The sequence below is a fragment of the Melospiza georgiana genome, chromosome 2 (assembly GCF_028018845.1).
Source record: "Melospiza georgiana isolate bMelGeo1 chromosome 2, bMelGeo1.pri, whole genome shotgun sequence".
Classification (NCBI taxonomy): domain Eukaryota; kingdom Metazoa; phylum Chordata; class Aves; order Passeriformes; family Passerellidae; genus Melospiza; species Melospiza georgiana.
In genome coordinates this window covers 361,338-387,524 of record NC_080431.1, presented here as the reverse complement: position 1 = coordinate 387,524, position 26,187 = coordinate 361,338, and the positions used below count along the sequence as shown (strand labels likewise).

Sequence of the window (26,187 nt, the reverse complement as noted above, 5' to 3'; positions counted from 1 at the left end):
AATCCAGGGATAAATATATGTACCAAAACAACCCGAAAATCCCCCAAAGCTGTTTCCAAACAGGGGGAAGGGGATGCTGCTGCACACCCTCCTCCCCATGCTGCATAAATGATCCTGTTTGCCCTCTGGGAGATGCCCCTCCTGTGAATACAGCCCGGTAGATATTATATAGGATAGATATAAATATATAGCACAGTAAATGCTGAGCAGCGACAGCAGCGACCTTAGTGCAGTGCCCAGGGTCTCAGACCCTGCCAGCAGCTGGCTCCTCCCAAAACCTACATCTCCAGGTGACCTGCAGAGAGGGAAGAGAATCATCCCCGGGAAAATAATCCTTTCCCTGCAAAGAGGGAAAGGAATCATCCCAGGGGAAAGAATCCTTTCCCTGCAAAGAGGGAAGAGAATCATCCCAGCTAGAAGAGAGGGGATTGTTCAAAGAACACCCCGTGGAGGGTATCCAGCCAAAGAAGCCCCTTTGCAGCTCCCAGGGGCTCCAAGGAAAGAGGGAGGGATGGTTTTTCTCCCTTGCAGGTCATCTTTGCCCTGGTGAGAAGCACGGTCATGTCCTGCTTTGCCGCGCTCCTCAGGAATGCCGGGGTGTCTGGGATGGATCCCTCCTCCTCCTGGCACCTGCCCGGCTCTGCCTCCGAGGGGTTGGGGTTGGTTCTCTGGAGTCGCTGGAATTCCCGCTAGTGTAACCTGTATTGCAGTGCCAGTCTACTGAGTAATGCAGCTCTGGGGTTGGGATATATGTGTATGTGTGTCTGTGTGTAGATAAATCGATAGCTAGAGGAGAGTTCTTGGCTTTACAAGGTCTTTGTCTCCTTCTCTGGGCTCTCTGTCATCCTCAGCTCCGACGTCTGCGCTCGGAAGATGTTCCAGTGACCTGGATCAGCAGGGACAGACAGACAGACATTAGCAACAGCCTCGGGGCAGGCCGTGTTCAGAGCAGCTCCTCAGGGATCCCAGCCACAGGTACTGCAGTTAAATTGACCCCAGCCACAGGTACTGCAATTAAAATGGGGCTCGGAGGGGCTCTCACCCTTGCAATGCAGCAATGGCACAGTCAGTGGCACTTACAGTGCTTTTTGTGCAAAACACTCACACAGTGTGAAAAGAAAAGGAGCTCAGGCTGAAACAGGGACAAACCTTCCTCTGCACCTCTTTAAATGGTGCTCTTATGTGGTAGGTCCCTGTCCTCCCCAGCATGTCTCAGATTTGGGCTGAATTTCTGCCTCTCAGGGGGGGAAGCATTCTGCCTCTGTCTCAACCTTGGGAAGCCAAAATTTCAGTGTCATGGCCATTGGACAGGTAGGGTTCTCTCCTCCCTTCTGTCAGCCCCATTTGAGGATGGGTTGCTCAATCTTCCCCATTTATATTTATTTTTGTGCTGCTCCCTCAGCCTTGGGTCTCCATTCAGCAACCTCTGGTAGGGGAAAATCCTGCTGCAGAAGAAGAGGGAAGATCCCCCAAGGAGCTGCAGACTCCCAGCAAATCACATGTGGAGCTGTGAAAGCCCCCCCAAACCAGGACAAAGTGTCCCAGTCCCTCTCCTTGCTCCCTAAAGAGTCCCCAGATGCGCAGGAGGTGGCTGGAGGTGCTTCCTTCCCCTCCAGGTGTTCTGTCTCCTCAGTGCAACCCCAGCAAGGATTGCACCAGCGTCATCACCCCAGGGGTGAGGGAGTGTTTTCTGGCTGCATTAACCTTCTGCTGTGAGGAAATCGTGGGTCAGAGCTTTCCTAGAACTCACAGCCACGGCAGCGGGACGGTTTCACAACGGGGCTGTTTGCCAGGGGAAACTGAGGCAAGGAGAAGGAGCACGTGCCAGAGAGCGCACCAGGGTGTGAAGCACAGCCTGGCAGCAGGGACTGGACAATCCCCCGGGGTTTGTTTGGTCAGAGATGCTGTCTGAGAGGGACTGGGGGTGAGAACAGCCCCGGGGCACTGGGAGTGAGCCACAGCCCCGGGTGCTGCACCCTGCAGGCACGGCTCTGAGCCGGCCCAGCCAGCAGGGAGCAGCCAGCAGCTCCCTCCACACAGGCATTCCTGCTCTCCGTCATGTTTACGCACATCCCGGAACATCCTGGATGGTTTTAAAACACATTTCAACAGTTTGATTTTTCACTAATCCCTTGCACCGTTTTTTTTTTTTTTGCCCTCCCCCCGTGCTCCCAGGAGCACCAGATGGATTAGATATAAAAATCAAACAGTTTTACGGGCTCTGGAGAGACAAAACCTCTGGATTTCACAAGAGTGCAGCCGCTTTTAGTAAGCTGGCTGCCCTTTCCTATGCCATAAAGTGAAAATGTGGCTGTAAGCAGGAGTGTTGCGTGGGGTGTGAAGACAGGTCAGCCCCAGCACGGCTACACTTGCACAAGTGCTGTCCCCAGGGCTCAGCTCCCACACCATTGTGAGGCTGGGACTCACACAGCCTTTGGAAGGGCCAGAGCAGAGCAGGAAATCAGGAGGGAGTGCTGGAGGAGTGAGGAAAGGGGATTTTTCTCTCCCTACCTTCGTTTGTCCTGGTGACCAGCCTGAAGTTTTGTGCCTCTTGCTTGAATTCTTGCTTGCTGATCTTCTTGGTCTGGATCAGATGGAATATTCCTGCAGAGGGGGACACAGGGCATCAGATTCTGCAGTGCCCAGCTCAAGGCTCACACAGGTTGGATTCTCTGTGCCCTCCCAACACTGCCTGCCCCAGGGCCCTGGCTTGGTGCAGGACCTGCTGCCAGAGCCTGGTGGGAGCTGGCAATGGAGCCAGGGCTGGCCAAGGCTCCAAGGAGACATCTCCTTTGAGTATCATATTAGATATTAGGAGGAAATTCTTCCCTGTGAGGCCCTGGCACAGGTTGCCCAGAGAAGCTGTGGCTGCCACACAAGTTGGGAATTGTTCAAGGCCAGGTTGAAGCAAACTGGAACAGTGGAAGGTGTCCTGTCCACAGCAGGGGTGTGGAACAGGGCAGGTTTGAAGCTCCCTTCCAACCCAAACATGCTAAGACTCTGTGGTTCTATGAAAGCAGCCACTGCTTGTTGAGCCAGGATGTTTCACCATGGAGCAGGTGAAAGCAATGGGATTTTGTTGCTCCAGAAAGCATCGTGCCCTGCAGGAGTTCCATCTCCCCTAAAAATATAAAATAAATAAAGGTGAGAGCAAAGGGATGATGGGGCCCCTCTGCTCACTCTCAAGCACCAGGGCTCCCCTCCATGCTCAGGTGATCTCCTTTCCTGGAAGCACCAAAGGTTTCCATCTCTTGGTCAGCAGTGCTGAAAGCGCTCCAGCACAGGAACAAACACAAGTGACCTCAGCAGCAATTGATATTTCTGCCCCTGGCAGCACTGACCCTCCGTGGAGCTGCTGACTCAGATGTGTGACCCCTGCAAACCTGTGAACCTGTGCTGTGTTTAGCAATGACAGTGCCCTTCCTGTGGGATCAGGGATCTGGCGTTCCTGCTCTCCTGCAAGGCATGACAAGGCAGGCAGGTATGCCTGGAATATCCTTGCCCACCTCTCACTCAGGCACAGCCAGCCCCTTGCTGCCAGCAGATGGGACAGGCAACGTGGTCCCCCTTATTTGGTTAAGAGACTTTCCCTGATTCCCAGCAGCAATTACACATGAAAAGGGTATGTAATGAAGGGGAGCTGCCTCACAAGCCAGATAAATGAGATGTTATCAACTGTGGAAAATTAGTACAGGAAGTCAAAGGCAGAGAGAGAAATAGATGGATTTTTGCACGGTTACTTAGTCCTTCCAGTGGGTTGGGTAAAGTAGTCCTACCAGTAACAAAAGAAGACACTGGATGGAGATAATAAAACTGTTATTGACGCAAGAAAGGCACAAGTGTTCAATAAATTCTTCTGGTCTATAATTAGAAAGGAGCAGGAGGGTGTGCTTACAGTCCCGGGGCTGATGGAGCACTTTCCAGCACATTAGTAACCAAGAGGATATTTTAAACAAGAGCTACAAGAGATAAACATCTTTTAATCAAGGACCTGGATGATGCTCCCCAAGAGCTCTCAGAGAGCTGGCTGAGACCTTTGGCCCCAGGAGGGTCATTCCCAACATCCCAGGAGCTGGGAGCAGCAGAGGAAGGCAGCAGGAACCAGGACAGCACAGGCTAAGGACAGTCCAGCAGTGGGGAGGCAGGATGGATGGAGCTGGCACAGGGCAGTGCCATTTCCTGGCACACACATCCCATCCAACAGGCAGGAGCACTCCTGGCAGCCCTTGGGATGGGATGGAGCGAGCTGCTGGGGCACTGTTCTCAGTGCTTTAAAGGGGATTTGTGAGAAGATTGGCAAGGACAGAGAGGACAACAGGTCAAAAACATCAGATTTTCAAAACTGCTGGTGATGTTCAGAACCCTAAAAAGATGGGGAAGCCCTCACTGCAACTCTTGTGGAGGCCAGCTGTGCATCACTAGCCAGCTGGGCAAAACCTTTGGCTGGAGCTGGTGCTGGTTTCTCCTCCCAACTCCTGCTCTGTGGAGGAAACCATCCCAGCCCAGAAATAGATGAGGCCACGTAGGTATCACGAGCCCATACAAAGGCAATGGACCAGGTCCAGGTGTGACTTGCAGGCTCTTTGCTCCACACACGCTGCTCTGTTGGTGGAGCCATGGCCCACGGAGAGGTGGAATCCATATGTGAGTGAGCTCATGCTGTTTCCCAACAACAACACTGCGCCGTGCCAAGCAAAAGAGCCGTGTTGGCCTCGGGGACAAGGGCCTCCCCTGTCCCTGGCTGGCAGGGCTGGGGAGCTCCATGCAGACTGGGGCTGCTGGCCTCGGAAGGTGCCGGCAGGGGTTGGGTGATGCCCTGCCAAGGAGCCGGGGGAGGAAGCGGCGGGGCCCGAGCTGTCCTCAGCCACAAGGTGCCATTGTCAGGGAGGCCCTGCTGAGGAGGGGCAGCACGGGCAGCAGGGAGCGTGCCAGGGGCAGCATGGGAACGTGGTACCACCAGGGCTCCATCCCTGGGTTAATGCCTCAGGTGATGTCCAGCCATGGCCAAGGTCTCCCCAGGGAGTGATGTGAAACACGGGCACACCAGGGGACCAGGATGGCTGCACAAGTCCAGCAGACACAGGGCAAGGGCCACTGCATCCATAGAGAAGGTACAACCAACATGAAGCACTCAAGTCCATTTGGGTAGAGTGTGTCCAGTGGAAACTCAGGAATGGGGCACTGGGATGCTTCCCTGGGCCACAGAGAGACACAGCACAAATATCTACTGCACCAGGTGTCCCCAGACTCCCCACATGCACAGGGGCAGAGCTGAAGGTGTGGGGAAAGAGCAAGAGATTGGAGCCTTTTGACAGCGTGTTTGCTGTGCCTTGACCTCTGGAGCACACACCAACAGGAAGGAGCATCCAAACCCACCCATCCAAAAAATGGGCTGGGGACAATTCATCCCCCTTTGTGCACCTCTGCAGCTGCTTTCTAGCTGTAGGTGGACTGGGGTGTAAGAAAAGGAGTGAAAGCAAAACCACAGAGCCACCAGAACAATTCCTTTGTTTGCTTTCCACGTGCATTTGGCACGAGAGCAGGGGGTCTGGAGGAGCACCCCCCGGCCCTTGCTTGGTTGCCCATGTTCTGTGCCCCCAGATGGTGCTGCAGCTCGTGGTGAGGTTAGTGGGGCCAGAAGTGGTTTCCAGCCCCTGGCCTGCATGGAATGCAGGGAGAGGGTGTGAAATGGGGGAGCCAGGAAAGCCAGCCTGCTGTCAGCAGGTTTCGATCCACCACGCACGGGGTGGAGCGCCGCAAGAAAAGCCAGAGAAACCGAACAAAGCTTGGAAAGCATCGGTTTCCACACACACCTCCCGCTCTGCTGGCCGCTTTCACAATGGTGCTCACCTTTAATCAGCTTCCAGTTGTAGATTTCCACCTCCTCTGCCGGCTCCCTCTCGATGGCCACGGTCCTGAGGATGTCCTTGGAGGGCTCGGAGCGCGGCGGCACGAAGGCGTACACCAGGACACGGCCGGGGCCGCCGCCACACCGCGGGCTGCCCGCCTCGTCCGTGGGTCTGACCCTGCTTTCTGAGCACACACAGGGACACGGGTCATCGACAGGGGCAGGAGGCACCATCCCCGCAGCCAGGTCATGGAAAAGGCATCTCGGTGGCTTTGGTGCCTCGGGGCACTGTCCCATGATCCGAGCCCCAGCTCCAGGAGCAGCAGCAAAGGAGAGGCTGATAAAGGAGCTGTGGGCCTCCTCATCCCCATGTTTTTCACTCCCCCTGACCCCAGCTGCCCCTGTGCCAGCAGGGATGGGGAAGGGGGGTTTGTCCGTCTGGATCCCCCATACTCCTGCAGCGACCTTGGTGCCACCATGGCCACAAAGCAGGGGCTGGATTCCCCACTTCTCATCTCGCTCCTGCTGGGGAGGAACATCAGGGGAGACAAGGGATGGCCCACAGCAGGGCAGCCTGGGCAGTGTGCCCAGCTCAGCCCCTCAGGTGGGCTCAGCACCAGCCCCAGCACCCTCCCCACACAGGGTGCCACCACAAGGACATCCACCCTGGGTCCTACGTGACTTTTCCAGCATCCTTGGTAAAGAAGGGATGCTCATTTTCCCCTCTTTTTTTTTTTTTTTTTAATGTATCTGGAGTAATTAAGAATGCCCTGTGGTTTTGGAAGGAGATTTATTGCCTTTGGTTGTGGTCCTTGGAACGCAGAGGAGCCCAGCTCTGCTGAATTTAGCCTTGTTCTCCCAGTCAGTTTGGATGCTGAAGCTTTTCACACTACTCGAAAGAAAGTTTGGCTATAAATAGATGCCTGGGGTTTATTTTAGCAAGACAGTTATTTTAGGCCTGATTCTGCTCTCCCCCAGGCTTTCTGGGGTGCTCCTGAGCTCTTCTGCTCTGAGAGGGAATGGAAATCCCAGTTCAAAGGGAAGCAAAGCTTTTCAGCAGGCAGAGGGCAGGAGCTCAGCTCTGCAGCTCAGCGTGAGGCAGAGGAGGGTGAGCACGGCCCAGCACCCTCACCTGTCCCAGGGAAACCCCTGCTCCAGGGCATTCCCAGAAATGAGCAGTTGTTCAAGCTGGAAAAGCCCTTTGGGATCATGGAGTCCCCGATTAAAGCCTCACCTTCCCAGCAGCAAAGGAACCCCTGGAATTCAATGGGAATTAAACAATCAAGGAGCTTCACACCCCCACAGCATGGGGAGGAGGAGCAGGGACACTGAGGTGGTGGTCACCAGCTCTGCCCACAGCAGTGTCCCCCATCCACACAACACGTCACAGCAATTCCCAGGGCCAGGGTCCCTTTGGAAAAATCACTTGGCATTCCTAAGTTACTGGTACAAAGGAGGAAGATAAGGACAGCCACAGAAAGCATCTGGGAAAGGACCTGGGCAAAGCCTGCAGGCAGTGAAGGAAAGGGCAGGGATGTGACCTGGCTGAGCAGTGTGTGTGTGATCGCTGTCTGTGAGAGCTGGAAGGCAGGAACACAACCATTCTGGCTGCATCAGGGTGGTTAATTGGAAATAAAGTGAAGGCTGAGCAGCAGACAGGAGACCCGAGCAGGGAAAGTTGTCAGATTTAAACCAGAGAGACCCACTAGAGTGGGAATGCAAGACTGGAAGGGTTCTGCTCAGTCATCACATCCCATTCCCACCAGGCACCACATCGTAAATCCTGCTCATAAACATATCAAAAACCTTATTAAAACAAGCTGAGCTTCTGCCCTGCGCTCCCCTGAGGAGGCCATCTCAGAACCTCTCCACTCAGGCGCTGGAAAACCTTGGAAATCTCAGCTCAAACAACTTTGCAGCCATTCCAAAACGTGGCAGTGCCCTTTGCTTGTTCTCCAGGCTGAGCCCCTTCCCAGCTCCCTCAGCCTCTCCTGGTGCTCCTGCCCCTTCCCATGTCCCAGCTCCAGCCCAGTTCTACCTGGAGCACCCCAAGACCTGTGTGTTCAACCTCCCCTCCCAGAGATGGGGGTTCCAATTCCCACAAGCCATGAGCGCCACAGACAGCCCTTCTCCTGGCAAGTGTCCTCACTCCTCCCTTCACACCTACACCTCAGCTGGCACAATTTAACCCTGGTTTTTGTGGAAACACAGGCTTTGTGTCCTCTGCCCTGAAAGCTCCTTCCATCCCAGCACTCCCAGTCTGGACCACAACTCCAGACCTCATCCTCCCAACAGATGGAACCTAGTGGGAGTCCTGGGGATGTTCCTTTCCTGCTGCCCTCCAACCCTGCTGGACCTGTCTGGTGTGAATTCTAGCCACCAGCAGCCTGAATCCCTTTGGCTCTCTCGGCCTCAGGCTTTAATCCAAGGCTGGGGCAGGAGCTGGGAGGCAGCTGCAGGAGCAGGCAGGATCCCACCTACCTGGGCATTCCTTACAGCACTTCCCATCCACTTTTTCAGGGTGCTGGCAGGGGTACTCCTTGGGGCAGGTGAGCTTGTGGCAGTCCTGGACGCCGTCCCTGCAGGTGCAGAGGATGCAGGGCAGCAGGCCGTAGAGCCGGAACACGGGGTGCCACACCTCGCCGTGCGAGTAGGTCTTCCCATTGTACACACAGGCTGCAGGAGAGACACAGCAAAGAGCTGTCTGGGGACGTGAACCCTCCTCCTCCTCCTCTTTGTCAGCCCGAGGCCCGGTGGAGGCACGGCTTCGGAGCATGGAGGACATGGCTGCTCCTGCTGTGTGGAGGAGCCATGTTCTCTGGCAGCACGGGACACCACAGAAGGTGGCATGGCACCAGAGGTGCCACAGGGACCCAGCAGGTGCCACAAGGACCCAGCAGATGCCAACAGGGACCAGCAGGTGCCACAGGGACCCAGCAGGTGCCCCCCAGCAGGTGCCACGGGGCAGAGGCCCAGCGCCAGGGGCTGGCTGTGCCCGGTGTGAGCGCCCTGCAGGGCCAGGGGCCCTCACCCGGCTGCCGCCCTCCGGAGCCCGGGGTCCCTCCCGGCCGTGGCAGGAGTGAAGCACAGTGAAGAGTGCCACCTGCTGACTCCTGCACGGAAATTTCTGGAGTCCCACAGTTCCCTCCGGGCCTTCATGCCCAAGGCACCTTCTGGAGGCACCATGGTGGGAGAGCGGCCAAGAGGAGAAAGGAGCTGTTATTCCCCCTCTGGATCGAGGGACTGGCCTCCTCTCCTCATTTCCCTACTCTGTGCTCCAGGGGAACACCTGGGGCAGCCCTGGGGCAGGGCCAGCCCTTGCACAAGGAGGAATGTCCTGTCTTTGTGTGCCACTCTCCTGGAAGGTCCATGTGGAGCCTTCCAGCTGAGCTCCTTCCTTCCCAAGTCCCAGATCTCCAAAACATTCCAAGGACCAGCCTTCTCCCAGCCCACTTTGGAGAGTGGCACTCAGGAGGACTGAGACACCTTGAGGCTGGCTGTGGAGGAGTGGGCAGAAGGACTTGCTGGTGGACACTGCCACTGAATCAGATCCCCAAAGAATTCCAAGCTCTGGAGAGGCCACTAAAAGTCCCTGCCTGGCCCCTCCATCCCTTACCTTTCTTGTGCTTCTCTTTCAAGACGATCTTGACAGTGGTGCCCCCTGCTCCCTTGGGTTTGAAGCTTCTGGGAATCAGCTCCAGGGAAGAGCTGAGAGCCGTGGACACGGTGGCTCCGGGGGGCTTCCTGCCCACCACCTCTCCCAAGCATTGGTCCTGGGAATGTCTCTGTGAGCAGCCAGGGAAAACGGGGGATTCAGACTCCAGCAGTTGAGCTGTTTTCCTTCCAAAGCATGCTGGAAAAAGCCATGCAGTGTCCTGCACGCCCTCCCTCAGGAGTGCATGGGGCAGAGACCACAGGGATAAGCAATGGCCCACAAACCATATAAATCACAGAAATATTCAGGCTGGAAAATTCCTCTGAGATCATGGAGCCCAACCATTCCCTCAGCACTGCCAAGGCCACCGTTATCCCATGTCCCAGAGTGCCACATCCACACAGCTCATAAATCCCTCAGGGGATGGGGATGCCAGGCAGCTGTGCCAGGCCTGGACAACCTTTTGTTGGAAGGAACTTCCCCAATATCCAACCTGAGCCTGCCCTGGCCCAGCCTGAGGCCGTTCCCTCTCCTCCTGTCCCTGTTCCCCCCCAGCTGTCTCCTCCTGGCAGGAGCTGTGCAGAGCCACAAGGTCCCCCCTGAGCCTCCTTTTCTCCAGGCTGAGCCCCTGCCCAGCTCCCTCAGGAATTCTCCATCCCTCAAACACACAGGGAAATGGGCTGGTCCTTCCTAGGTGGGAAAAGGAGGGCTGGCATCTGTGTGTCACAGGCAGGGAGGATGGGCCAGATCCTGCTCTCCCACCTGGGAGGCACCAGGGGAGCCAGAGTGTGGCTGCCAGCCAGCAGGGCTGAAACACCAGGAACACCCCAGGAACATCCCAGGCTTCCAGGAGCAGAGTGCTGGGACAAGACACGCAGCACAAAGGGTCCCCTTGTGTCTGTTTTGGAGGTTTTGTAGGTGCTGGAGCAGTATGGAAAAGGGCAGAGCCAGGAGCTGAGCGACCTAATCCCACAGAGCTGGCATGGGCAGCCCAGCTCCAAAATGTGGCCCTGAAGGAACCCAGGAGCCAAGGAGTCCCTTTTTCCTTGCTGGGCTGCTGATACAGGGTGCTGGCCTGAGCTCCCACCGAGGCTGGTATCTCCCAGCCAGACTCAATTCCACGGCACAATCCACCTGCAAATCAGGTGCCCATGTTCTGCTGGGCAAGGAGCTGGGTGTCCTCCTAGAGCTGCTGGGCATGGTGCAAGGATCTCTCAGTGGATCTCACTGTGCCAGGCCATTCTGTGAGCTGCCCAGGGGGCTGTGCTAGGAGCAAGGGGTTTGAAAATGCAAACGTCACGTACAACACCTCTGTTCAACTGCAGGGGCTCCTCTTCCGAGGGCTTCTCAAGGGAGCCATCTGCAAGGGAAAAACATTGTCCTGGAACATGCTGGGGGCTGAAAGCAGCTCTCCTCCACATGCTGGCCTGCCTGGGAGTCTGGAGAGACAGGAGCCTTGCACATGCAATTCCTATCATCCAAGGAAAACCCAAGCCTTGCACATGCAATCCATGTTATCCAAGGAAAGCCCAAGCCCTCAGCTTGCACTTCCTGGTGCAACGAGGAGATAACAAGCAGGCTGATTTACAGCCCAGGCTCCCAAACTCCTGCCAGAGTGGCTTGGGATGGCTCCTGCTGCCAGCTGGGGTGTGCCAGCCCTCACTCCCAGCCCCGTTACCTTTGCAGACCTGGCAGCAGGAGTCTGGCACGCTGAAGGGAGAGGAGCACAGCAGCTCAGGGCAGGTCACCAAGCCACAGTAAATCTGGCCTTCCTAGGAGGGCAGGAGGGAAAACACACTGTCAGCCTTATAAAGGGCTGTATGTCCCCCACGCAGGCCCCTTCCAACCCAAACCATCCCAGGATTTTATGAGTCCATGACCAAAAGCCCCCTGGTAATCCATCTTGCAGTGCCACCAGTCATCCAGCACCTGCTGGCAGCTGGAGTCTGTCCCTGCTGCGCTGTCTGTCTGTCCGTCCTGCAGGGCTGTGTGCTCTCCTGGCACGGCTGTCCCATGGATAACACACTGCCCTTCCCCAAAAAGGGCAGGCACCACCAGTGCTGCCAGGCTGGCACAGCCACCACACACCTCCCAGCCCTGCAGAACAACCCCCAAGAGGGTTTTCTTGGCATCTGCCAGGAAAAGGACCCAGAGGAGAGGGGTGGAAGTGGGAAGCAGGACTCTGAGTCCAGGTCCACACCAAAGCTCTGCCCTCCCTCTCCCTTGGTTATTTCCCCAATAGCAGGGACAAGCACACAGAGGGTCAGGGATAGACCCAAGTGGATCACTTGGAAAATATCATTGCTGCAGGTGATTCAAGCTGGAAACCAGAGGTTGAGGGCAGCCTTGACCTTTGTGCATCCCAGTGCCACCTCAGGCAGTGGATTTGCACCTGTCTGTGGCAGGAATAAGTTTTTGCTACTTTTCCAAAGGGTAAAAAAGGATATTCAGCAGCCAGCCCTCGACAGCAAGGTGATCTCCCTGCGGCAATTTTCTCTGGGGTATCCAGAAGCTCCCAGTGAAGCAAGACCAAGAGGTCAGCCAAGGATATCCTTAGAAAAGCAAACCACAGCTGCCTCTCCTCCCACCAGGATCCAAACTGCTGTGCAAGGAGCACGAAGGGGATGAGGGGAGTGTGGTGGGTGGCAGCATCTGTCAGACTCTGCTCTGCACCCAGGGAGCCCACACCTGCCTCTTCCTTCCTTCTCCTCCTGCCCAGCAGTTCCTGCCCCAAGAGCCAGTGCCCAAAAAGAGCAGGATTTATCCCAGAGGCTCTGCTCTCGGGGCGGTTCCCAAAGAGGGTCAGACCAGCTGTTCACGCAGCTGTTCCAGCAGCTGACAGCACCAGACACAGCCCGGGGACATCCCCACAGTGAAGCTCCACTTCAGCCAGCCCTTTATTCCCCCTGTGTACCCGAGGCATTGCCCTAACAGATAGACAGAGTGACAGCCCAGAGGGACAAGGAGCCCACGGGCTCCTGGGGACACGTGCAGCTGGATTGGAGGGCTCTTTCAGCTGTTTCAGGTGTTTCACATCACCCAGCTGGGGTTCTTTAGAGGGGAACCAGCCTCCTCAAAAGCTGCATCATTCCCACACGTCAGTCACTCCTCTTGCCACCCCAGAGCAGCTATTCCAGCACCACAGGCAGAGGCTGGACAGGTTACAACCAGTGTAACCCCTGTGTGTGATGACAGGCCAAGGTACTTTTGGGGCTCTTTTGCCCCTTCTTGATGTGCTGGCGCCAAAGAGGGGGCACAGGGTGCCGCAGCGAGGGCTGTGAGCCCCGGAGGAAGATGAGGATGGGGAGGAGGCTTACGGAGCAGCTGCACTGCACACACTGGTTGGGCTGGCGGCCGGGGAACAGCTCGCTGCCGCTGAACATCTCTCCCTGCTGGAACGTGGTCCCGTTGTAGCGGCACGACCTGGCGGGCGCCCGCAGCCCGGACGGGGACGGGGGCTCTGCAAAAGGGAGAAAGCAGCGGGGTCACAGCCAGCCCAGCCCAGCCCAAAGGAGCCTGCACACCCCACGGGCACCCCGAGCTGTCAGAGCAATGCGTGGCTGGTCAGCAATGAAAGGTCCAAAAGGTTTTGGTAGATGGGGCTGCCCTGAGCTCAGCACACAGGGAAGCCTGACCTCACAAAGCTCCTTAAAAAAGTATTGGGGTTTCCCCTCCCCTGATTGTAACCATCACCAGATTCAGGTGAAGTCGAGTAAAAAGGGATTGTCTCATAGGTAATTAGCAAAAAATTAAAATTAATGAGTTTTTTTTTCCTATTTTTTCCCCTAAATTTTCAAATCACTCGTGGTTTATGACTAGCTCTGCCAGCAGTCTGGTAGGGAAAGTTTTGAGACTAAATCTTGAGGTGAGGTCTTCATTCTCACCATATTGAGGTAAAATTAGGCAATCAGTAGTGGTAAAGCAGAAGAACTTTTGGGACTAAAACTTGAGCTAGTCTCCAGTGCAGAGAAGGGAGTTGTTTAAAAACTATAATTTTTTTTTCCCTAAAATTTTTTTTCAATTTTTTTTTTTTTTAATCCAAGACACTTTGCTGGCAAACGATCAGAACAAGTTGCCAGCTCCTGTTTTGCCCCAGAAGTGTGAACTGACGCTTTGTCCCCACAGAGCTCTGGGGATGGGGGCATGGGGAGAGGGTGATCTGGCCGAGAGCCCTTTTCCATCAGAAGGGGATTTTTGGAGGGACAGAGCAGCCGGGGCTGGGTGCCACCGCCCTGTGCGGCACGGCCACCCCGTGCCCTGCCCCGAGGGGTGCCCACGCACCGGGACAGCGCGGGCAGCACTGCTGCGGCTCCGTCACGGGGCTGGCACACGGCAGCGCCGGGCACTGGATCCGCGAGCACCTGATGCTGGTGTTCTGCAGAAGGACACACAGACAGACAGACAGACAGACGGGCTGGTTAGTCCCCAGGGAGCGTTCGGCCCTCCTGCAGGAGGAGGGACACGCTGTCACAAACTGTGTGTCACAAACTGTGCGGGCTGTGCTCGCCAGGGATGGCTCCAGCCCTGCCTGGGTCCCTCACCCATCACCCCGGAGCAGCCCTCGGCCTGCCACCCTCACAGGGAACAGCTTCTTGTTCTAAATATCAGTCTCAATCTCCTCTCTTCTGGTTTAGAACCCTTCCCTTGGCCCATCATTGTCTGCCTGCATAAAAAATAACTTATCTGCTGAAATGAGACAGTGGGACCGATCTGCTGCAAAGCTGCCGAGCAAAGCCCCAGTGCAGCAGCAGCAGCATTATCATCATCATCATCATCATCATTATTATTAGCATTAGCATTATTAGCGTTATTGTTATAACCATTATAGCAGAAAATTCTGAGACCTTTTTTCTACTTGCCACATTGGCAGATTTGTTTGCCTGTGCTATCTTCCTGCTTAGTAAAAACATCTTCTTGTTTGAAGTAAATTTATCCATTGCTCTAAGCCATAAAAACCCCTTCTAACTAACACACGCTTTGCCTCCTTAGTTGTCCAGTAACACTGGCTCAGCAATTCTTTTCTTCTGTATCAAAACTTGCTTCCATCTCTATTCCTTCATCACACTCTACATTTAAAAATCTTTCTGCCAAGCACATGTATCTGTGAGACTTTGTTGTCAAACTTTCATCCTTCCCAACAAGCATTATTATTATTGTTGTTGTTGTTGATGTTGTTATTATCAGCAGCACGAGCAGGAGCATTAGCAGGAGCATTAGCAGCAGTATTAGCTGCAGCATTAGCAGCAATATTAGCAGCATTAGCAGCAGGTTTAGCAGGAGTATTAGCAGCAGAATTAGCATTAGCAGCAGCATTGGGAGCATTCGCAGCAACGCTATTATTGTTGTTATTATTATTAATAGCATTATTATTAATAGCATTATTATTATTTTAGTATCTGTGAGACTTTCTTGTCAAAGTTTCATCCTTCCCAACAAGCATTATTATTATTATTATTGTTGTTGTTGTTGTTGTTGTTGTTGTTATTAGCAGCAGTATTAGCAGCAGCATTAGCAGCAGTATTAACAGCAGCAATAGGAGCATTCGCAGCAACATTATTATTATTATTATTATTATTATTATTATTATTATTATTATTATTATTAGCCAGCATTAGCAGCAACATTATTATTATTATTATTATTATTATTATTATTATTATTATTGTAATTGTAATTGTAATTGTAATTGTAATTGTAATTGTAATTGTAATTGTAATTGTAATTGTTATTAGCAACATTAGCATCATTATTGTTATCAGCATTATTGTGAGCATTGTTGTTATTAGCACAGCTGTTATTAATGTTGTCGTTTCCATTATTGTTATCAGCATTATTGTGAGCATTGTTGTTATTAGCACAGCTGTTAATAATGTCGTCGTTTCCGTTATTGTCAGCAGCAGCAGCGTCCCTGGCGCCATGGGCAGCCCCGGCTCGCTCCCGGCTCGCTGCCGGCCGCGGTGGGCCGGTGCCCGACGTGCCTCGGCGCAGCTGCAGCGGATGCAGAGCATGAGCCCCTGCGGCTCCAGGTACGGGTGCCAGCTCTCCCCCGGGCTGTACTTCTTGCCGTTGAAGTCGCAGAACGCCTCCGGCCCTGCAAGCAAGCGGGAGAGGCCAGGTGAGAAACGGGGCTGTTCCTGGGTGACAGCAAGCACGGCCTGCGCCTCGTTCCCCACATCCCGCACACCAAGCCCAGATTTTGATTGGTTCCCCCCACTTTTATTTTACTCTCGTGCGTTTTTTACCCTGGGACCTGTCTGGCCCAAGTGGCAGCCCCTCTGAGCAAACTGGACTCCCTTTGCAAGAAAGGAACAGAACGGGTGGGTTTGAGGCAGGAAATCGGGTTTTCACTCTGAAACAGAAATGCTCGCTGCAAGATGGGTCCACAAAGGTGTTTATAGGTCCTCTCCTTGTCTTTGAGCCTCTCCTGGATGGCTTTAGGCACTTGATTGCCCAAGCTGCACCTTCACAAGTGGTGAGCAGCAGCTGTCCGGGCTGGCTGGCCCAGGCACAGCCCGTGTGGGTGTCTGCAGTGGCTTTGGGGGTTATCAGAGGGACAGACAGAGGTGTTCTCCTTCCTTTTCCCTGATCAGGGCTTCACATTGTCCCCACAGCTCTTGAGAGCCAGCAACTCCCTGCTCCTGGCCACGAGCTTACAGCAAACCACACAAAACTAGAGAGCATGTGGCTTGAGCATGAGGAAACCCAGAGGAGAGAGGAAAAAACAAAACAAAACAAAGTAAAATTACAAAAAAAAAAATCTAAACAAAAAAAATCATGATTTTGCAAAAGGGTGAGAAAATGACTTCATCTCTCCCTGCTTGCAGCATCCCCATGAATTATGCTGAGAGTGAAGAAACAGAGCTGCCTTGGTGTGACGCTCAGCTCGCAGCTCCCATGCCAGTTGGCTGCTCCCTGCAGGCATTTAATCACAAGTGGAGCCCTGGTTTGGGTCCAGCCCTCGAAAGCAGCCTGATTCATGTCTGCAGAGGGCTGCTGGTAAAATTAAAGCTGACTGGCAGGGCTGGGCAGCAGGAGACACTTGCTGGCATCTCTGCAGTGCTGGGGCTTTGGCAAGAGGTGCCAGCATGCTTGGGCATGGATATGGATGGATGGATGGATGGATGGATGGATGGATGGATGGATGGATGGATGGATGGATGGGGCTTAAAAGCTGAAGGCTCTGGACCATTTTTTCCCATGCCATGTTAATAATTTCATGTTCAGAGGTCAAACTCTGGACATCATCCTAGGTCACTTGGATGGAGTGAACAGCCATTTGTGGCAGTGGATTCCTCCCGTGCTGGTCAGCAGGGTGAGCTCAGTGCACCTTCAGCAGCAGCACACTCAGCAAAGTCCTGTGGGTTTACTTCTCTGGACCTAGAGCAGGTCAGGAAGCTGTGGGGTGGCACCCTGTTGGTGTCTGGAGTTGTTGAGGTGCATCCCAAGGAGATGCACACCCTTCTCGTGGTGTGAGAGGTGCAGCCAGGGTGGGTTTCTCCACACCCTTCAGTTTGTCACCCTGGACTGGTGTCTCTGGAGCACCTGGTGAAGATGCTGCTCAGGGCTTCTGCCACAGCGCCTGGTGAGGTTTCAATTCCTGGTAGCTGGAAAGCTTGCCAAGGTACCTGTCCTGAATCTTTAATTTTACCTGGCCTTTCCCACCCGAGCCACGTGGAGTTCTGTCATTTGGGAGTCTTCTGAGCAGTTTGGTGGCTCAGCAGGAGGCTGTGGGGTCTTGCTCATCTCCCCTCACTCCTCCTCTCCTGTTCCATCCTGATGCTGGTCCTGCATCCCCAGAGAGCACCGTGGGAGCTGTCCCTGGAGCAGGGCATGCCTGAGCTGGGCTCCCAGCTCCCAGAGCCTCTCTGGGGGTCACACACCTGCCAGCCAGGGCCGTGCTGGGCACCAGGGAGGAGCTCGTGCACAGCAGTTTCTAAGAGCAGCCATAAATAAAGTGCAAAGAGCACCGTCTGGTACACAGAGTCCAGGCACTCCTGTGACAGCCTTGTATTTATGAAGGGCTTAAAATGCAGCTTTGCTGAGCAGGGACTGGCTGAAACACATGGGGCCCCTGACATGTGGCATCCCAGAGACTCTGCTCACATCCACATCAAGTTCTGCACACTCGCCTCGCTCAGCTCTGGGCTGGAAATGCCTTCTGGGCGCTTTGGGAGCCCGGAGAGCTCTGTAGCCATGAAAATGCAGCCAAGGAAGCACCTCTGAGCTCTCCAGAGTGGAGAAGCCAGGCAGACAGGGTCCTGCATTCCCTCCTTCCCAAGGGAATGCTCTGTTACCTGTAGCAGGGTGTGCAGCCCTCACCTCTCCCTTACCGTGAGTAGCACTCGCTTTCCATCCTGGTCCTTCCCATCTTGGAGCACCTTTCCTCCCTGCTGGATCCAAACTTTTGAGGGATCCCAGGAACCCCCTTTTCTCCAGAAACCATATTAAAAAAAATTAAACAGCAGCTTCCAAGCTCCTGGGGAAATCCACTGCCCCGTGCTCTCCAGAGATGCTGGTGTCTAAATGCCTCCAGCCAAAACATCCCTGTGCTCACCCACTGCCCCTGAATTACTCAGAATGCAGCACATTCGTCCCAGTAACCTGTGCCTCTGATACTTCTCTTCAGCTCGAGTGCAAATCCCCTAAAATAGCCTGTTTCTGTGGGCAAATTCTTCTTTCCTGACTTGCCTTGGAGCCCGGGCATTTCTGCTGCTCACCTATTTTTAGCCACGACACTGTAGGTCCCTTGGCTGATGAGCCTGCTCGTAACTAATTTATTCCTGTCTCCACTCTCCCTGCACACCAGCCCTGAGCAGAGGGGAGCCTGCAGAGGTGGGCAGTGAGAGAAGCCCACGGTTTGGTGATGATTCCACGGCTTGGTGATGACTCCAGGGTTTGGTGATGACTCTGCCACCCAAACCAGCCTGCCCGTGACCTCGAGGTGAGTCCTGACCAAGCCCTCCACGTGGTGAGGTGAGCCCTGTGGCAAAGCTGGAGTGTTCCAGCCCTGCTCCAATCCCACAGCCACCAGCTCTCCATCAACGTTTCAGTCCTGCAAACAGCCCCCAACATCTCCCCAGAGCAGACAAACCCTCCTGCCCCCACCCAGCACAGTTTATGCCCAGCTTAGGGGCTGTTGCCACCTGCAAAGAGCAAACCCCTCACCTCGCACCTGCCTCACCTCCTGGACATCCCTGCCCTTCCCAGCAGGGGCAGGGACCCGCACCCACACCCTGCTCAAGGGGCAGAGCTGTGTGCTGGGTTTGGATGAGCCCAGGGAAGGGAGAGGAGCTGAATTCACCAGAGTTTGCTCCCCAGGGCTTTGCACAGCCCCGTCCATGCCCCCAGCACGCCCCAGGGTCGGGATGGCGATGCAGGGCTCACATTTTGGGCCCTCACTCCCTCCAGGAGGATGGTTATTGGAGTGCCTAATGCACTGCTGGCAGCAGGCACGCTGTAAATCACCCTGACAGAGCCACCGGCAGGCTCCGCTGGGATTCCAGGAGATTAAAGGGAGGAATAACTGCAGGGACACGGCAGGTCCTGCTCCAGTTTGCCCGGAGCCCTGGGGGCTCTGCCGTGTCACCCAGCACCTACGGGGAGGGTCCCGGTGCTTTTCCCAAGCCAAGCCCACCTCCCGGCCCAGTTAACACATCCAGCACCCTCCAAACTCCTGAGCAGCTCTGGCCAAGTCCTTCGAGCCTTTCCGTGGCAGTGCCAAACCTCCCGTCCTTATCCCAACCCTTCTGTGCCTCAGCTGGGAGCAAGAGGGGCAGAGACTGCGGGATGGGCAAGGGATGGACCAGGGATGGACCAGGGACGGACCAGGGATGGACAAGGGATGGACAGGGGATGGATCTGGAGGAAAGAGCAGAGCCCCCAGCTTTGTTTTGGGCGGCGGAGGCATTGTCGTTGTCCCGTCCCCCCTCGGAGGGGAGATGCCCTCGGGCAGGGTGGGATCCGTGCGGAGCACGGTCTGTGGCACAGCCCCTCCTGCCCGGGGCATTCCCAGCCCATGGAGGGGGTCCCGGCCCTCCCTGCCGCCCCTGCCAGCCCCGGCGCCCCCTCACCAGCCCCGCAGAGCAGGCGGGGACAGCACGGGCGCAGGGACACCGCCGTGTGCGTCCCCAGCAGGGCAGGACAGCAAACCCGGCCGGCTGCACGTCCCGGGACATCCCGGGGCTGTTCGGCATCTGCCGTGCCCAGACACCTCCGTGTGCCCGCCCAGCACCGCGCAAACTGCCGGGGAAACTGAGGCACGTAGGGAAGCGGCGCCGCGGGACAAGCGCGGGTGAGACTTACGGGCCCGGGCTCGGCTCTCGGAGGCGAACAGGAGCAGGAGGCACCGGAGCAGGAAGGCGAGGGGACCCGCCCCGGGAAGCATCGCAGCCCGCTGCCGGTGCCCTGGGGCTCCGCTCCCGTGCCCGGGGCGCGCTGCCCGGTGGTGGCCCGGTGATGGCCCGGTGATGGCCCGGTGATGGGCCGGGGTCTGCGCTGAGGGCTTCGCTCCCGCTGCCGGTGCCCGGGGCTGTCGGTGCCGGGGGCTGTCAGTGCCCGGGGCTGTCGGTGCCCGGCAATGCCGGAGCCGCGCTGTCGGTGCCGGTGCCCGGGACTGTCGGTGCCGGAGCTATCGGTGCCCGGGGCTGTCGGTGCCCGGCAACGCCGGAGCCGGGCTGTCGGTGCCGGAGCTATCGGTGCCCGGGGCTGTCGGTGCCGGGGGATGTCAGTGCCCGGGGCTGGCTGTCGGTGCCGGAGCCGGGCTGTCGGAGCCGGCAGCGCTCCGGTGCCGGTGTCAGGGCTGGCGGTGCCTGGCGGTGCCGGTGCCCGGGGCTGTCGGTGCCGGTGCCCGGGGGTGCCGGTGCCGGTGCCCGGCGGGGCTCGTCTCGCTCCGATCAAAGGCGCCTCCTTTAGGGAGAGCCAGGAGTTGTTTGTTGGTATTAAAGGCGGAGATCGGAGCGGGAGGGGGGATCCGCAGCGTGGGTATTTTATAATTTTTTTATTATTGTTATGTTCCCACTTTTTTGGGGGGTGTTTTAGGAAATTCCTCGGCGGCGGCAGGAGGGAGGGAGGAGGGAGGGCGGGCGGGGAGGTGGTGCGGGAGCCGCGGGGTTAACCCCTGCAGCCCTGCAGCCCGGCCGGGGCTCTCCGGGCCGCACCTCGCCCTGGGGGTGACATTCATGGGGTACATCGTTAATGGGGTACGTCATTGATGGGGTATGACATTAATGGGGCACATAGTTAATGGGGTACATCTTTGATGGGGTACATCATTGATGGGGTACGTCATTGATGGGGTATGACATTAATGGGGCACATGGTTAATGGGGCACATAGTTAATGGGGCACATAGTTGATGGGGTACATCATTAACGGGGTACATCATTGACGGGGTACATCGTTAATGGTACACATCACCGCCCCTTCTCCCTGTCCAACACCACCTGCACACCTGCGCATTCCCTCAGCTCCTTAAACTCTTTAAATGCCCGGTGCAGCCCCTGCCTTCAGGAACCCCCCGGCCCAGACCCCCCTCCCAGCAGCCCAGAAGTGCTCCCACCCCTCTGCCGTCCATCCTCTGAGGATGGGCACGGAACAGCATCTCTTGGAACAGCGCTGGTCATGCTGTCATCCCTGGAGGAGCCACCTGGCCTCCACACAACACTGCTCCTGTTCCTGCTGCTCCCCAGGCCCTGCACACACACAGTGGTCCAGCTTGGGCTGCCAGCCCTTCTCTGCCTGGCTGTGGGCTCAGCTCTCTGCTCTCCAGAGCCTCACAGAGATGCTGGGCAGCACTGGCTGCTCCCTCAGCAGCACTGGATGCTCCCTCAGCAGCACTGGATGCTCCCTGGGCAGCACTGGATGCTCCCTGGGCAGCACTGGATGCTCCCTCAACAGCACTGGATGCTCCCTGGGCAGCACTGGATGCTCCCTGGGCAGCACTGGATGCTCCTTGGGCAGCACTGGATGCTCCCTGGGCAGCACTGGATGCTCCCTCAGCAGCACTGGATGCTCCCTCAGCAGCACTGGATGCTCCCTGGGCAGCACTGGATGCTCCCTCAGCAGCACTGGATGCTCCCTCAGCAGCACTGGATGCTCCTTGGGCAGCACTGGATGCTCCCTGGGCAGCACTGCATGCTCCCTGGGCAGCTGTGTCCCCTCAGCCAGGCCACTTCCAGGATAAGCCAGGGCCACCAGTTCGTTATGGAGGTGAATTTCTGCAGTTCCCTAGAGCAGATTTTGTGTGGTTTTTTACCCATTCCTCCTGTTCTGTCCTCACAGCTCAGGGGTGCTCAGAGTGAGACACTTGATCAGCACAGAAATCCAGAATTTAATGCAGCAGTAAACACCTTCATGCTCCATCACTGGGAGGGCTTGGATGGAGCTCCCAGACCTTGCAGGGTCCTTCTTTGCAAATGCCTCCATGTCTGCAACACCAGGTCTCTCTCTTCCCGTTATCTCCTTCAGCGTCCTCACAGCACCAGGAAGGAGCTGTGACCACCTGAGATGCCTCTGGTGACAGGAGATCTCCTGCATCACCCAATCTGTTCATTTTGTTCTCTGATTCAAGCTCAGGATTGGGCTTTCCAGGCTGTGAGGTCCTCGTGCCTGCTGCCATCCCACAGTGAGAGTGGCACTAGGCCCCTGGTCTGCCACAGAGCCCCCAGAGCCCTGATGCTGCTCACACCAACCACAGGGCCCATTTCTGGCAGAGATTAAAGACATCAAGGGCACTTTCTGCAGAATAACCTCTTCTCTCAATCCATCTCCTGATTTTCTGTCTCTAACTCTACCCCAGGTGCCAGCACATGCCCCATGCTTGCAGGTGCCTGTTCCTGGAGCTGGATACAAGGGAAATCTGTAATAAGAAAGATTTCAGTATCCCTCTAAATCACCAGCTTTGTTATTTTCTCTTTAAGCTGCGAGCAAAAGAAATCAAGAGGCATTTCTGTGCCCACATGGGCTGGACATACATTCTGTGAAGGAAGGGGGAAGCGCTGAATCCCAGTGATGAAAGGAGGTGAATCTTCAGCCCACCTTGACTCTCCCCACCCCAGGGATACCTGTGGGCCTCCAGGAGCACAGCCCAGTGTGCAGAGCAGGAGGCAGGGCTGAGGCATTGCAGGGATGGCCACAATCTGCTCTTTACCAGCTCCTACTGGAATTTCACTGCTCCGTGAGTGGCGAGGGGGATTCTGCTGAAGGACCAGGAATTCCTGGGATACAGGAGCCCAGAATCCAGGCACACTCTGCACATCATGGGGCACCAGCCTTGCAGAGAGCACAAGCTGTGCTGTCACATCCCAGGGCCAGCCACGAATGGGAATTCTTCTCACGAGGAAGAATTGCTTCCCTATGTCCATCCCTGCCCTCTGGCAGTCGGAGCCCTTGTCCCCAGTCCCTCTGCAGCTCTCCTGGAGCCCCTTCAGGCCCTGCCAGGGCTCTGAGCTCTCCCTGGAGCTTCTCCTCTCCAGGTGAGCCCCCCCAGCTCTGCCAGCCTGGCTCCAGCCCCTCTGGGCTCTCTGCAGCAGCTCCAGGTGCTGCTGCTGTTGGACCCAGAGATTGAAATTATCACCCCCTGAAGCCACTTCCCTTTTTCACTGCTCCACTCATTCCCAGCTCTCTGCAAGTCTTTTCTAGCAATGCCCCTCTGTTTCCCCCTCCTGCCCTGATGGGGATGTTTGAAGGGGTCTGGGTGAACAGCAGGCTCCTTCCAGCTCCCCCCAGGAAAGGCTGGTGCCTCCTCTCCCAGCTCCTCCCTTGCACAGGGCTGATTGAAAAGCCCATTTGTAGCACAGGGCTGTGGGCAAGTTACGAAAGTGCTGAGACAAATGGGGACACAAAGTGCAAGTCAATGGAGTTATTTTGTGGCTCTGCAGCAGCAGCAGCAGCAGCTGAGTTCAGGACTGTGGATCCTGGCCCCACATCAGGGCTAAAACTTATGGGAAAGCTCAGGCAGGTCCCCAGTGCAGACCCAGGAAATAAAGGCCAGCCTTGTCAGGAGCAAGGTGCTGAGTTACATCTCTGCTGGGTCTCATAAAGAATACATTCACCCCTTGGCAAAACCAAGCTCTTTATCTTCATCTGGGGAGGAATCTGTCTGACAGTTCAATGCTGCCAGCACCAATCCATCTGTGATCATGAACCAGGCTCCAAAAACCACGGCAAATAACAACACACGGGTGTGCTCTGTTTGTCTTCTGGTTCCTGAGTCCTAAGGTCAAACTCACTGCATGTTTGATGGGCAATCAAGAGGACAAGACAATTCCCTTTTTTAAAACTTTTTAATGAGAATGAAAACAGAATCTGGTGTTATTTTGAACCATGGGCTGTGGCATGAGAGAGACCCTGAGCAAAACCATGACAGCCAGGTTGGAGCAGCCTGGGACAGTGAAGGTGTCCCTGCCCACATCAAGGAATGAGATGAGTTTATTGTCCCTTCACACCCAGCCCAGCCCGTGATTCCCTGCTCCCATCCTCCTGGGTGACCAGGGCTGGTGACAGCTCCTCAGGGAGGTCTCCTGAGGGTGGCTGTGCCTGGGGGATGCTCATCAGAGGGTTCCCCATGGAGTTATTTCAGTGTGTGTCATTCCCCCGTGCCTGGGAGCCAGTGGGCTCTGAGGAGCTCCAAAGTCACACCTTTGGGAGGGTTTGAGGCAGCCACTGGCTCAAGGTGATTTACTGATTCCTGGGAGCGCCCCGTCCAACCTGGAATGGGAAACCTGGTCCCTTTTTCAGAGTCTGAGCACGTTCCCAAGCACAAACCCAAACAGATATCTGTAATCTGTGCAACCAGTGGCACACAGAGGACAGTGGTAAGAGATCCTCCTCCAGGGACAGGGATCAGCAACCAAGCAAGGGGCAGGGGTGGAGAAAGGCTGGATGAAGCCAGGGGGAAGGACAGAGAGGAAAAATGGGAGAGCACAGCGTGTGTGCACCATGACCTGTGCCAGCTGCTCCCCATGGAAGGTGGGCAAGAGGAACGGCAGTGCCAGAGCCCTGCCAGCTGCTCGGGAGGGGGAGCAGCAGGGAAACGCTGCCGACAGGCTGGGCAAGGCTGAGGCCTTGGCTGGGCACGGCGGGGTTTGAGGCTGGAGCCTTGCACGGGCTTAGGATTCCCTCTGCAGGCCGGCCCTGAGCGCGGCACGTCCCGGGCTGCAGAGCCAGGAGGGATGGGGATGGAAAGGGGCTCAGAGCCCCCGCAGGGCCACCCCTGCCCTGGCAGGGACACCTGCACTGGCCCGGGCTGCTCCAGGGCCCGTCAGCCTGGCCTTGGGCATTCCAGGGATCCAGCCACAGCTTCCCTGGCACCCTGGGCCATTTCTTTATGGCTCTTGTTGTAAAACATTCCTTCCCAGTGCTCCGTTTGACCCTGCCCTGTGGCCGTGTAATAGCACTGCCCCTGTTGGGGCTTTGGGTCGGAAGGCACGCTGCAGACACAGAAACCAAGGCTGGATGTGCAGGAGCAATTTGGGAGCGCAGCTGGCAGAGATCCCTTCCCACATCCCAGCGAGCCTGGGGCTCCGCACAGCTCCTGGTCCTGCAGGTGGCTCCGGTGGGGAGGCGTCCCCTGTTCCACGCTCTCTGTCCCTGCCGGGGCTCCCCGGTGCCCAGCCCCGGCCCAGGCCGATCCTGGGAGCAGCAGCTTTGTTGGGAGCTCGGGAATGGCACACTGCCCTGACTGCGGCCAGCAGCAGCAGCAGCAGCGCCTGCGGGACAGACACACAGACTGCTGGACACGGGCCACCCCAAACCGCTGCCATAACTCATCTCACTGAAGCCAGCACGAGCTTTTTGTCAACTGGCGCTGGATGGAGCCCGCAACAGCAGGGATCCGCATGCTGGTATCCTTTTAGTCATTCGACAGCCAGAGACAACTAAAGATAGACGTGTGGGTGAGATGGAAAGTTAAGGATATCCCCAGCAAGCTCCTGGCACGGGTGCAGAGGCTGTTTCCTGGGCATGGATCGCCCCTTCCTCTCGCCAGCCAAGGAGAGAGGAGCCTGCTCAGGGGGCTCAGAGGTGTGGGGCTTCACCTCTGCCTCTCAGCCACGTTCTCCCTTCTGCCAACCCAACCTAGCTGAGAGGCTCCATCAGAGGGGGTGCTAAAATATGATGAGAAGACAGATTGGTTTGGTGCCCCAGTAAAGAGATGAGGAGCAGAAGAGAAGTGCAAGAGATTTCCATAGCAACTGGTGCAGAGGCTCTGCCTCCTCTGGTTTGCTGTGAGTCACCATCCATGGTGGTTTAACTCTGGCTGGACGTGGGGTACCCACCAAAGCTGCTCTGTCACCCCTTCCTCAGCTGGACAGCGGAGGGAAGGCTGAACAAAGGGCTCATGGGCCAGGATGGGGACAGAGAGACCAGCCACCCTCTATAATCACATCTGGCAGATCTGGGGTGCTCACATGGGGACACCTCAGAGCCCTGGCACGGCTTGCAGGGGCTCCAGGAGAGCTGCAGAGGGACTGGGGACAAGGGATGGAGGGACAGGACACAGGGAATGGCTCCCATGCCAGAGGGCAGGGATGGATGGGATAGTGGGAATTAGGAATTGTTCCCTGTGAGGATGGAAGAACCCTGGCACAGTTGTCCAGAGGAGCTGGGGCTGCCCCTGGATCCCTGGCAGTGCCCCAGGCCAGGCTGGACAGGGCTTGGAGCAGCCTGGGACAGTGGGAGGCGTCCC

At 56.2% G+C, this 26,187-nt stretch overlaps 1 protein-coding gene across 1 annotated transcript; it reads right to left on the bottom strand.

Moving 5' to 3' along the window:
* Positions 1-806: 806 nt before the first annotated feature.
* CHRDL2 (chordin like 2) lies at positions 807-20,691 on the bottom strand. Its single transcript, XM_058043386.1, has 12 exons — positions 20,660-20,691; positions 19,806-20,047; positions 15,482-15,594; positions 13,785-13,878; positions 12,821-12,963; positions 11,182-11,275; positions 10,808-10,863; positions 9,465-9,633; positions 8,330-8,524; positions 5,851-6,033; positions 2,512-2,604; positions 807-886 (listed from the first exon to the last, which is right to left on the bottom strand). The coding sequence occupies exons 1-12, from the start codon at positions 20,689-20,691 to the stop codon at positions 807-809; spliced, it is 1,494 nt and encodes a 497-aa protein (XP_057899369.1).
* Positions 20,692-26,187: the final 5,496 nt, after the last annotated feature.